The sequence below is a fragment of the Mastigoproctus giganteus genome, chromosome 9 (assembly GCF_048544385.1).
Source record: "Mastigoproctus giganteus isolate SK-2022 chromosome 9, ASM4854438v1, whole genome shotgun sequence".
Classification (NCBI taxonomy): Eukaryota; Metazoa; Arthropoda; class Arachnida; order Uropygi; family Thelyphonidae; genus Mastigoproctus; species Mastigoproctus giganteus.
Window position 1 is genome coordinate 187607518 of NC_143583.1, and position 13810 is coordinate 187621327.

General features: G+C 37.0%; 1 protein-coding gene across 1 annotated transcript in view; it reads left to right on the forward strand.

Moving 5' to 3' along the window:
* LOC150080954 (meiosis-specific protein MEI4-like) overlaps positions 1-10303 on the forward strand; it is a 57160-nt gene extending 46857 nt beyond the window's left edge. The window contains exons 3-4 of the mRNA XM_090380864.1: positions 9743-10143; positions 10298-10303. Coding sequence (XP_090236990.1) covers positions 9743-10143; positions 10298-10303 — 407 coding nt within the window. The remainder of the gene's footprint in view (positions 1-9742; positions 10144-10297) is intronic.
* The last annotated feature ends 3507 nt before the right edge of the window (positions 10304-13810 follow it).

A 13810-nucleotide genomic window follows, 5' to 3' on the forward strand; every position in this document is an offset into this window, starting at 1 on the left:
GCAGTCTTTTTTCTTGCAGTTATAGTTAGTAGTGTTCTTGTAGTCCTTGTCCTCTTAAGGACCCGCTCATTGGTGATCCGATCTGGCCATGGAATTTTGAGCATTCTTCTGAGCGTCCACATCTCAAAGGCATCCAGTTTCCTGATTTCTGCCTTCTGCACAACCCAGGTCTCACATCCATATAGGAGGGTGCTCCATGTGTAGTCTTTGGCCATTTAATATCTTTTCTTGAAATCCATTTTAGCATCACAATGGAAGTTCTTAAGATTCTTAAATACCTCTTTGCAAACCAATTCTGCATCTAATTTCTGTGCTTTGGTCATTATTATTTGTAAAGATCTTCCCTAGATATTTAAAGCTATTCACTTGTTCCATGGGGGAGTTGCCACAATATATTTTGATTCTAGGTGAGGTGTTTTTGCTCATGACCATTTTGGGATTTTTGGCATTAACTGTTAAGCCTGTCTGTTCACTGGCTGTTACAACTTTGTTGAGGAGTATTTGTAGCTTTTCCTCTGATGTTGCAATGAGGGCAGTATCGTCTGTGTATTGCAGGCTACTGATAACTGAACCATTAACAGTAATTGATTCTTTAGGCTATTGTATTACATCTGTAATGGTTTTGGCATAGAGACTGTACAGCAAAGGAGATAACATGCAACCTTGCCTCACTCCTTTCTGTATTTGTATCCAGTCTGTGTTTTCTCCCTCTACACTGATTGCCACTTCTTGCTCAACATAGCTGTAGTATCCTTAGTTCCTTGGGATCAATGATAGTTTGTTCAAGAGCTGGAATAGGTTATCATGTCCCAAGCAATTGAATGCTTTGTTAAAGTCAATGAAGCAGATCAATAGGTTCTGCTGGTGTTCAATTGTACTTTCTGCCAGTTTATTCAGCGCATTCTGTTTATTCTCTTGTACCCCTTTTGAAAACCCAACTGGTTTTTACCAATTTACTCTTGTATCCTGCCTTCAATTCTAAAATCATCTTCAAGAGGACTTTCATGGAATGGTTTATGAGGCTTACTGTGTGGTGATCTGCACATTTTGCTGCTCCTATCTTTTTTTGGTAGGGCGATAAAAACGGATCTCAGAAAGTTAAGGAGAAGTTTTCCTCCCTTGAGAATATCACTGAAAATATCGAGGAGCTGTTGTTTTCTTCTTGCTCTGAGGTACTTGAGCATTTTGGCTGGGATGTTATCAATGCTAGTTGCTTTGTTATTGTTCATTGACTTAATTGCTTGCTCCAGTTCTTCCATCTGAAAGTCTTGATGTTCACCATCTGATTATCAGCAGTGGTTATTCATGCATTAAGAATTTACAGATAAAAGAACCACTAGGTGGCAGTGATCACAGTGTACTGATATGGGATTTACTTAAAGATGTAACTACCATTAGGGGTAAACGGAAGGGTTTTTGCTTTTGTAAAGGTGACCACAGTGGTCTCAGACAGCTTTTAAATTCTTTACAGTGGGACCAACTGATTATATTACCAACAGCAAATTCTAAATGGGAAGCATTCAAGAAAGTAATCTTCAAAGCTACTAGGCTTTTTGTTCCAACTAAGAAATACTGTTCTAGGTTTAGGCCCAAATGGATGTCAGATGAACTAATTACGTGACAGAGAAGAAAAATGCATGGGATGCATATAAATTATCAGGCAACAAGGAAGTATACAGTAGATATCAATTAGTCGGTAATCAAGTCACAAAGGAGATTAGGCAGGCAAAGGCAGATTATGAGAAATCTTTGGAAAAGGATGCAAAGAAAAACAGCAAAGACTTCTTTACTTATATAACTTCTAAAAGGAAGAGGACGAATCAGATTAGTCCACTTGATAATAATGGTTTGACTGTAGATGATCATTCTCAGATAGCTGCCAGACTAAATGAGTACTTTGCATCTACATTCACACATGAGGAGTTGTTCAAGGAGGAGAAGGCCAGATATTTATCAAACTCTAGCAGGCAGTTAAATGATTTTGTAATAACTGAGAACAAAGTGGAGGAGAAATCATTGAAGTTAAACATAAGAAAGGCACCTGGGGTGGATGGGATCTATCCAGTTATATTAAAGGAGATGGCAAAGGAAGTAAGCAAACACTTAGCCATAATTATAAGAGCATCCTTGGACTCAGGGGAAGTCCCCACGGTCTGGAGATATGCAAATGTATCTTCAATTCACAAATGGGAATCGAAGGGTGACATGATTAATTACAGCTCTGTTAGCCTGACTTCTGTTCCAGGGAAGTAATGGAGTCACTGGTTAAAGAAGCATTGCAGGATCATCTAGACAAGACTGCAGTAATAATTCAGACACAGCATGGGTTTGTTAAGGGGAAATCTTGTCTGACCTATTTGATTAGATACTATGACGTGGTCACAAAGGAGCTGGATGCAAAAAAATAATTTAGATATCATAAATTTGGATTTCAGGAAAGCATTTGCACATGGAAAACTACTGTACAAATTGGAGCAGTATGGCATTAAGGGCAAGTTGCTACAATGGATAAAAGGATAGCTTAGTGGGAGAAGACAGAGAATGGTAATCAATGGACACAGCTCTTTGTGGACTAATGTTATTAGTGGTGTCCCTCAGGGTTCAGTGTTGGGCCCATTGTTGTTTTGTATATTTATCAATGATATTGATGAAGGTATATCACGCTTAATGTCTAAATTTGCAGATGATACAAAGGTTGACAGGGTTGTTAATAACAGTAATGACATTATGTTGCTGCAACAGGATCTGAAAAAGTTGGGCAGATGGGCTGAGAAATGGCAACTGAAGTTTAACATTGACAAATGTAGTGTTGCATATGGGTAGCAGTAACACCATAGTAACATACCAACTAGGTGGTGTTGCACTCAGGGCAGTGGAGAATGAAAGATACCTGGGGATAATTATGCAGTCAGATATGAAGTTTTCTTAGCAGTGGAGGCAGGGCAGGCTGCCAGAGTAGGTCATGGGGTTTTGTCAATGATGTACTGGAATTTTGTGAGCAGAGATAAGGAGGTGATTATTCCCTTGTATAAGGCAATAGTCAGGCCACACCTTGAGTACTGCATATAGGTCATGGGTGAAATGGGAAGGTGTTTTTTTTTTTTTTTTTTTTTTTTGGCTGATGCTGTATAAGCTTGCTTTCTTGCATCATATGCCTCAACTAATGCTAATGCTAAAAGGTCTGGTAGCCTCATTTTAGGAATAATGTAGAGCTAGAACGAGTATAGAGAAGGGTAACAAGACTGGTGAGGGGGGAACAAAGGGGTGCTTTTACAAAGAAAGGCTTAAGTTCTGCGAATTGCAGTGGGTGGAGACTAGGCACCTGCAAGGTGATCTGATTGAGGTATATAAAGCCTTGAATGGATTGAGCAGGCTTAATACTGATAGGATTCTTCCTCTTGCTCAGATTACAAACCTGGGGGGGGGGCCTAAACTGAAATTGAGAAAGACAGTTGTCGAATAGATGTGCAGAAATTTGCCTTTAGCCAGTGGGTAGTTGATTGCTGGAACAAATTTCCATCTGTTGTTATGGAAGTTGATAGCTTAAATAAATTCAAGCCAAAACTAGACAAACATTTGGAATGAATGGATGAGGGAAAGTGTTTTTTTTTTTTTGGCTGATGCTCTGTAAGCTTGCTTTCTTGCATCATATGCCAGCTCTACTAATGCTAATTTGTTTTGGTGTTGTTTCTTAGTTGTCTGTCCTTGTCGCAGTATAGTTCCCTCAGATATTCTTGCCATCTGTCCTCTTTTTTTGTTGCTTATCCACAATTTCCCTGTTGTTTTTATCCTAAAAGTGTCCCTTGCATGATTTTTCCTGATGTTGCATATTTCCTTCACTTTTTTGAGGACTAGATGTTCCTTAGGCTCATTTTGCAGATATTCAATTCTTTCACATCTCTTCTCCATCCATATCTGTTTGCCTTCCTTATTTCCTTCCTAATCAAACTGTCATACATCGTATATTTTTCTTCATCTTTGTTCTTAAAGTTTTTCCTGCACCCCCATTAGCTCTAGTATCTCCCTTGTCATCCATTGCTCTTTGGCTTTCCTTTGAGTGCATCCAAAAATTGTATTTGCAGCATATGTCTATCTTCTTGAACTAGGTCCACTCAGATTCTGGGTCTCCATCTAGTAGATAAAAATTACTATTCGCTATTCAGTTGTACTTGCGAAATTTCTCCCATATGCAAGCTGGCTAAGTGTTTCTCTGTCCCAGCCTTTCTTTTATTCCTTACTCTTGATTGACTTTAATTTTATAATCAGCTTCCCTATTAGTGGGCAGTGGTCTGAGCCTATATCAGCTCCAGGATAGGTTTTGAAGCTTTTGATTATGTTTCGGAATCTTTGATTCGTAATGATGTAGTCAATCTGATTTCGATCAATCTTTGATTGGGCATCATTGGGAGCCTTCCATTTGTATAATTTTCATGGTGGTAGCTTGAACAAGGTATTCATAATGACCATTTCATTCCCTTGTCAAAAGTTCACCAGTGCATCTCCCTTTAGGCGTCTCCGTAGCCAGGTGGGAAGGAGCAGCAGTGCGTAGCACACGCTTCTTGATTAGACCGGGGTTCGAGCCCGTCACCACCAAATACGGAGGATGTGGAAAGGTCAAAGAATGATCACCACATATCCCGGAGCAATATGGCCTTAGTTGCTAATGCTCCTAAAATCCAAAACAAACAAACAGCATCTCCCTTTCATTTCTTGTTCCCAGTCTGAAAAGGCCAACAGTGTTGCCAACCCTGCCTGTTCCAACTTTGGCATTGAAATCTCCCATAACTACATTGATTCCTTTTCTTTTGGCCTAGTTTAGGATGTATTTGAGATCTTCTAGGAAATCTTGGTATTCTTCATCCTTGTGTGATGTCCTAATATTCACCTTGTATGGTGAATAAACCTGAACGATGTGAAGTGATATTGGAAGAGTATTAAATTGGGCTAATACTATTCTGTCTGAAAAAACAAATGTAATGAAATATTGTTGTTGTTATTTGGTTTTCAGGAGCATTAGCAACTAAGGCCATATTGCTCCTGGATATGCGGTGGATTTCCCTGACCTTTCCGCATCCTCCGTATTTGGTGGTGACGGGCTCGAACCCCGGTCGAATCAAGAAGCGTGTGCTACACACTGCTGCTGCTCCTTCCCACCTGGCTAGGGAGGCACCTTGTAATGAAATAAAACAAAGCAGTAATTACTTTTAAAAGTAGTCTCCAGAATAACTTTTATGGAAGTAAAGAATAAGTATATGGCCCGTACAATAAGTGAGGTACATTTTATTGTGACTCAGTGACCATATCTTACCTTTTTGCTACTATTACTTATTTCTGCTATATAGCAAAGTTATATATAACAGAAATACTTATTTCTGTTATATTACAGTTATATAGCAAAAGGCATCTACAGTATAATCAAAAACAGCTAATTCATGCCCTTGTGAGACTGTTTATCATTTACAGCAACTTTCCTAGCCACATATAAAAACCTGCAAAAGAGAATGTACATGTCATTATCACAAAATGTTACGATCTATGAATAACATTGGGAGCCAATGTTCTCTAGTTATGCAACTGTTGGTGAAGTTGGAGGAGGCACATGTAAGTGTGATTTTTCTCACCTTCAGTTTTTATTGAGAGGGGAAGGTTTCTTGTATGTAAGGTTACAAAACGTTTATTATTATTATTATTATTATTTTTTTTTTTAATCCAAGTATACCATGCATAAGAAAGAGGAGATACTGGTTACTTCCATATAAGGTTAGTGAGGTATTGGTTTAGGATAATTTTTTTAGTCAAGATGAAACTAGAATTTCACAGACACACATTGTAAAATGGTGTCGGCAAAGTTAGTACAGTAGGGCCCGCTTTTATCCGTTCTGCTAATATGGCAGTTTTCGATTACATCCACGTTCATTATGTTTGGGGCTTGTTCCACTTTTTCGGTGTTTTTCGGCATGATGCATTCAGCAGCCAAGTCCAAGAAGGGTGTCGGTGTCGGGCGCCATTTTATTGTCAGTGATTCAGTCTGTTTGCAGCATATGATAGTGTAAACATGTTATTAGACTTTTATATGCATTCACAAGTGAAAAAAACTGTTCCACTTTTGAGCAATTTTTGCTTTATGGTGGGGGGGCCTGGAACCTAACCCACCATATGAGTAGGCCCTACTGTATATGTGAGAAGGCATATGTCATAGTTCCACAGTCTAAAGAAAGTCAGTTTGTGGTTTTGCACATACCAACTAATCATGTTAGAATCGGACTGCAAAAAACCACAGGGGTTAGTATTAGTAGTGGCAAAGATGCCAGTAAGCAAGCTTATACAGCATCATCAAAAAAAAAAAAAAAACACTACTTACTTCATCTGTTAATCCCCCTCTGATAATTTATCTAATCCTTTAATTTATTTAAACTACCCACCTCCATAACACTAGATAGCAGTTTGTTCCAACAATCAATCACTCTCCGGCTGAATTGCAATACGGTATATAACATTACAATACGGTATATTGTAATGTTTGTGCCTTTGGCAAGTAAGTTTCACTGTTGTAGTCTGGATCCGAGTAATTCAGCCTTCTCTTTGGGTAAGCCCAAGTTTCTGATCAAGTCGCTTAATTCTTCTTTTTCAATGTAGCGTGGGGCCTTTTCTTTTTCTAGCTCATAGTCCAAATCATGTAAAGTACATGGTTCCATGACATCTGGTAAAACAATTTCTTCTGTACTTTCATCACTACTTCCAATACCCCAAGATTTTGGTGGCACAGGTACTGGCAGTTCTTTACTGTGTGGCACTGGCCAAATTGCTGATGGGATATTTGAATATTTGATGCAGTGCTTGCTCTTTTTGGAAATACCTTTTATTTTTGTCATGCAGAAATAGCAGTCGTCAAAATGATACTTGGGCTTGCGCCACACCGTAGGGATGGAAAAAGGTAATGCTCTCGGCTTGCCATATAACTACAGCCTTAAGTTTGCTGTATAAGTAATACAACAGATATGTGGAGCCCAATTTTTTTCTTGGTCACCGATCTTGCAGCTGATGTGCAATGAATATGCAACTTTTGTGACATTGTATATTTTCTTCCTCTGAGTTTTTGGGGTTAAGTGTCCACAAACATAGCAGAAGTTGTCTGGGTGATTGATGCAAGTTCTGTGCTTTGTCTTCTCCATTTTAACAATGCATTAGCCTAAAAACAGTAAAAGCAATTGGTAAATTTGAACAGAAGTTGAATTCTTCTAGTGTAGTTTATCATACACTATGCATTGAACAGTTGAATTGTGTAATAAAATTAATAAAAATACTGACTTGTCTAGAAAAGTGCATCAAAATCAAAATATACTATATTGCAAGAACAGTAATGATGTACAGTCAGTCCTCGTATAACACGTGTTTGCGCTACACGAATTCGATCATACACGATTTATAAATAGGGGTACGATATCTTATATAACACGAACCAAATTCGCTTATGCACGATTCGCCTTTGTGTTTACAAGAAATGGCAGTCGAACGCAGAATCACCCCAATCAAACGCAACAAGATAGGAATGAAGAGAAGATTCTGAAAATGTATATATGTTTTTTATATCAGTGAAGGGGAAACACATTTCACCATAATAACGTAAAAACCAACACAATTCCAGCTATCGGTATAATCGCAAATGAAATTAGATCGAGTTTACTACCAGTTTATAACAGATTCCACTAGCAGAAACGCAACTGGAAATTGTTTTTATTGTTTTATGGTAGTAACCCCTCGAAATGTGCTTTAGTAAAATGTGAGGTGTTAATAGTGTATCTCAGCCTTTACGGTGTTGTTTATTCAGTTGCTACAGGCGCCCAGCTTTGTTAACATGTATCAAGCGTGCCTCCTCGTTTTGCCTCCTCACTTTATTCCCTAAAAATGAGTAAAATACTTAAAAGGTGTGAAAAGGAGGTGTCCTGGTGAAGATACTGCAGATTCAGAGAGAAAAAGAAAAGCAATATCAATAAACAGAGGCGGACTGGGTCAAAAATTCTTACCCGGGAAAATTTATAGTGGCTTCATACTATGGTTTATGGCCAAAATCACACCAGCCTCTGGCCCACCGGGGTTTGCCCGGTAAGGCTTATGGCTAGTCCGCCTCTGTCGATAGATAAAAAAATATGAAATTGTGAAGCACTTTGAGCGAAATGAAAGACCATGTGATATTGCACGTGCTACAGACCTAAATGAGGCAACGCCGAGAATTACAAAGAATGCAGAGAAAATAAAAACAACTTTCATAGCAGGAACAACTCAAAGTGTAATTAAAATCCATTAGATCAAGACACAAAGAATTGGAAGAGATGGAACGGCTGTCATCTGTTTGGATAGAAAATCAAAGAGAAAACAAGTTTGCTTACGATAGAAGCAAAAGCATTAGCAATATTTCATTACGTAATAGTTGTAATAAAATGCGTAAGTATTTTGTTACGATTATTTATTGTGTTTGGTAATGTTTTGGTTACAAATGTGTGTTCAATCTTGGGTGGTCGGCACCTAACCCCATTTTTCCCATAGGACCTGTTGTTTATATTGCACGATTTTGCATTGCACGAGGTTTTCTAGGAACGCAACTATCGTGCTATACGAGGACTGACTGTACTTGCTTAACTTTTAGCCGAATAAACAAAACCAACCAAAAGTTAATAAGTTTAAAAATTTTATTTCAAACAGTAATGATATCTTTGTGCAGAATCCAGTTATTAAGGCTTAGGAGAGCAACCCACAAAGTGCTCAGCAGCTCAAAGTGAGCATCGAAAGAGCATTGTTTATAAAGTATTATGTTTAATTATTCTGATAACCAATTGTATTTTCCTTTGGTCATTTTTGGGTTTACCTTTTAAAATGAACATCCCGTACTGTAGTGTTTTTTTTTTGGAATTTTCTCTTTTGTGCATTTATCCCTTCTACTATTGTTTTTTGGAATGTTTCCAAAAAACAGTTTTCTACAACTGTTTTTCTACTGTTTCTTGAAAATTACAATCTGCAGAAATTCAAGCTGAGCATCACTGTATATCTTCTCTCCTCTCAACTCATGCACAGTACTAGAGGTACCAGTATCTCTCATGCTTGAGACCAGCATTAAAAACAAATTGCTGTTTCTTCTCATGGGTTCTGATACACATTTTATGGGGATAGGTACAAGCCTATTTTCGATCCCCCTCCCAACCACACACACACAAACACCAAAGAGATTATTTATTGTTGTTTTTTACTCCAAAGAGAATATGTTTCCTATCAATCTAGGCTATGGAAAAACTGCTCCCCTTCCTCCACACGGTTGATCCATAAGAGGTTATCATGCCGATTACCTCATTAAACATTTAATAGCAGATTACTGTGATGGTGGTATGTGTTTACTCTTTAGTAACAGATTTGGTTAGAATTAACCACTCGATTCATTGTACCTTTTTTTGGTCTGCCATCTCTCTCTCTCTCTCTTTTTTTTTTTTTTTTATTTGATTCCGAATGTGAATAACGGCATTTTTTAAAAATGTATTGACTGTTTTTTTTTTAAATATAGCAAATGGAGTTATAAATATAACTTATGTTCATTTTGAAATATTAAATATTAAATATTTTATTAATTTTAATGTCTTTTGGAATTGATTAGTTAATAAAAATTATAATTAACAAAATGCTGTGTGATAATGTGTACAATTTTCATGTATTTGCATGGTGAACTTTTTTGAACATCTTATCAATGAATTTTCAGATAACCAGATAACTTGTTCAGCTTCAGAAAAAATGGATGTTGATGCCATGCAGGAATTGTATTTTCCAAAATTTCATGCATTAGAAAAAAGCATACAGCAGCATGTTTCCTTCCTCCAAGGTCTTTTTTCTTTGAAATCAGAAAATATAAGTATTTTGATTAGAATTGGTGATTTGGACTTTCAAGCAGTATTATTGTCTGTGAAGCAAATTTTGGAATTTCTCACAACAGAATCAGGACTAAAGTTATCTGATACTGTAATTGACAAAGCATTATCAGCCATTTTCAACTTGTATGATAGTGAGATATCGAATCTTTGGGCAGTAAAAGTTAAAAATCAGTGTTTAGCGACTGCAGTGAAGTTACTGGAAGATATTGCACAGGAAAATAATATTGACAGTGTAAGTTTTTGTTTACATCATAGTAAATGTTTATTAAAATTTTTAATAAACATTATTTTATTCTCTAGAAAAAAATTTGTTTATTCAGTTTGAAACTATTAAAATTTTCATTCACATAACTTAAGTTTTAAAAAAATTTCAATTTTGTTTATAGATATAACAAGCTCATAGACTTGGTTATTTGATACATTAGTCACCATGAGCCACTACAGTCATATGTAAGCCCTTTTGGTTTGTTAGGCTTGCAATCCACAGATACTACACTTAAGGTGGTAGAAAATGAAAAAGATCTGGGAGTAATTGTGCAGTCAGATGTGAAGTTTTCTGGGCAATGCAGATAGGCTGCCATGGCAGGTCACGGGGTTTTGTCAATGATATATAGGAATTTTGCTAGCAGGGAAAAGGAGGTGATTGTCCCTCTGTATAAGGCAATGGTCAGGCCACGCCTTGAGTACTGCATACCGGTCTGGAGGCCTCCTTTGAGGAAGGATGTAGATTTGCTTGTATAGAGAAGGGCAACAAGATTGGTGAGGGGAATGAAGGGATCTTCTTACCAAGAGAGGCTTAATTTATGCAAATTGCAGTGGCTGGAGACTAGGCACCTGCGCGGTGATCTGATTGAGGTGTATAAGGCCTTGAATGGGTTGAGCACGCTGAATTCTGATGGGATCCTTCCACTTGTTCAGATTACAAACCTAAGGGGGCATAAATTCAAATTAAGAAAGGACAGATGTAGAATAAATGTGTGGAAATTTGCCTTTAGCCAGTGGGTGGTTAATTGCTGGAACAAACTTCCATCTGTCGTGGAAGTTGATAGGTTGAATAAATTTAAGGCTGAGCTGGACAGGCATTTGGAAGGAATGGTGTGATTTTTTTTTTTTTTTGGCTGATGTTGCATAAACTCATACACATGCTTTCTTGCATCACATGCCACTACTACTACTACTACTACTATATGGCGCAAGAAAGCACCAGCCAAAAAAAAAACAAAAAAAAAACACTTTCCATTTCACCCATCCATTAGCTCCAAACGTTTGTCCAGTTCTTCCTTGAATTTATTTAAGCTATCAACTTCCACAACAACAGATGGAAGTTTGTTCTAGCAATCAACTACCCGCTGACTAAAGACAAATTTCAACGCATCTGTTCTACAACTGTCTTTCCTCAATTTGTGTTTATGGCCCCTCAGGTTCGTAATCTGAGCGAGAGGAAGAATCCCATCGGCATTGAGCCTGCTCAAACAATTCAAGTCCTTATGCACCTCAATCAAATCACCTCACAGCCCATTGGTGAACTATAGTGGGCTTGCCTGAGCCCATTGTTATTTTTTTTTTTTTTTTTTTGAAAATTTGCAAGCCCATTGTTGAGAGAATCATTTATTTTACAAATGAAATCCTAAATGTGCAATTATTGTGTATCCAGAGCCGAAAGTATGGTGGGGCGAATGGGGCCCCATTCCCAGCATTTTAATGACGCAATCGATCTGTTATGTATTTTAAAATTGCTTCATTTTTGATTTAATTACTGTCAGATCTCTGTTTAACCAACTTGTTTATACCGAATTTTTTTAAATTCTCCTTGGTAATTACATTTCAAATACAGTAGTTTCTGTAGAACGAAAATTATTTCCATGTAACCAACAAATTAGGAGAGACAACTTTGTATGCATTGTTCTCGCCTTTGGGTAATTAGAAAGCGCGAATTAAGGGTGAAAGGAATTACCGTTCACAGCATTAGTGGTGTCCGTAAAACTTATGCAGCCACATTCCGAGAAGTCGCCTAGTCAATATGTTTTGCATAGCCAGTCAGAGGATTAAGAATATTCCTGACATGGATAATAGCCTCTGGTCAACCTGTGTTGTGGTTCCCCTTTACTCCGACAAACGGGCGTATGTTTTTTGGAGAAGTGAGTGAACCATGCCTTCCAGTAAATTTTTCCTGTCTATATTTACATGGTCACGGTAGCTGAATATCTGAGTGATTCCGATATTTTGCAGTATTCAAAGAATTAGTGACAGTAGCAACGCAGTGGGGGGGGGAATTGAGGGAACTAAGATATTATATAAACTTTACGAAGATGAAATGTTGACAGATTTTGAAACTTTGTCGAGCCTTTCATTACATATAAAATGTTCTAAAATATAATGGCATACAGACAATAATTAAAAAAAAAAAAAAAAACTGTATTACCAATCTCCAAAAAACTAGTGCGAATTAAGGATGATTGCTAAAGAACTTGCTGTGGAAACTACAAAGATCGGTCATGTGGTCGGGCTACGAAGAGCAGCTTGTAGCTTGCGAATGGTAATTGCGGGTTAAGGGAATTATCCTGCATTGTACAAACATTTTTAATCAGAGGCGCCGTAGCCCTGTGGTCAGGCACGCGAGTGCATAAATACACGTGCCTTGAGTGATCTGGATTCAAGCACGGTGACTGAATACGGTGCTGTATTCTCTCTACCTTGTAAACTCCTCTGACCGTGTGGTCTCCCCGGAGTATAAACAGAAAATTTATTTTTATTTGGGATTGTTAGAGTGACTTTTAAATCTGGAATTTCTTAACTATTTAGCACTAATGATTGACATCCTGCAGGAGCTCTCTTACCTTTCAGAAGCTTTACAGATTCACTATGGCAAAAGCAGATAAATTAATTATTCGAACTATCAGTGCTAATTGCTAATTTGAAAAATTCAGAAGGAAAACATGAAGCATGTTGAAGTGGAAAGAATTTGAAGGAATCAAAATGGAAAGTAAGAACAGTAAAATTACCTCGTGACAAGTTATTAAATGCATTGTTTTATCCTTAAAGGATAAGTTATTAATGCAAGAGGGTGATTTTAAATTAAATAAAGAAAATAATCATACTATTGAAAGAAATTTTAAACATATTCTACCGGAAATCGTGGAATTTAAAAGAACTTTCGTCTCAGTGGCAAGACTGTGAAAACCGAATAAGAAATTTGTTTTCTGATAAAATATGAAATAAAAATTAATGATTTTAGAGATTTTGTCGAAGACAGTTTATCTTTAAAATCGAGTGAAATTCCCTTTACAATTAAGAAAGCCAGATATATCTTTGAAACCATTGCGATTAGCAGTGCTGAAACTCAGCGAGCTTTCAGCGTAATGAATAATATCGTGTGAATGAATGAATGAATAATGTTGAAAATTAAACACGTTGCAGATTATGATGACCATACATCTAAATGGAAAACCATGCTTCGATTTGATCCGGATCATTATGTCAATATTAATAAAGAAGTAAATTTCATATGGCAATTTTTAAAAGAAAATTTTCTTGAATATTTGTGCAATATTTTTCTCATGTAATCTGTGATTTTTGTGTACCTTTTCTAGAACAATTTGTTTTTTATGTAATATTTGTTTTTATATTCTAGAATGTTTTGTGATAATTCGTTATTTGTAATATGGGAAATATTTTTGTTATTTTTTATTCGCAATATTAAAATTTTATCACGAAAAAAAATGTATCCATTATATTTCTCTAGTTGTAAAAAAAAATAAAAAAATCGCGCGTCTCCCGAGCACGAGTGGTAGATGGTTTTATGTGAAACATCCTTTTGGAGGGGGGGGGGGTACCTACCGATCATGGTGTGGCCTGACCATTGCTTTATACAAGGGATAAATCACCTCCTTATCCTTGCT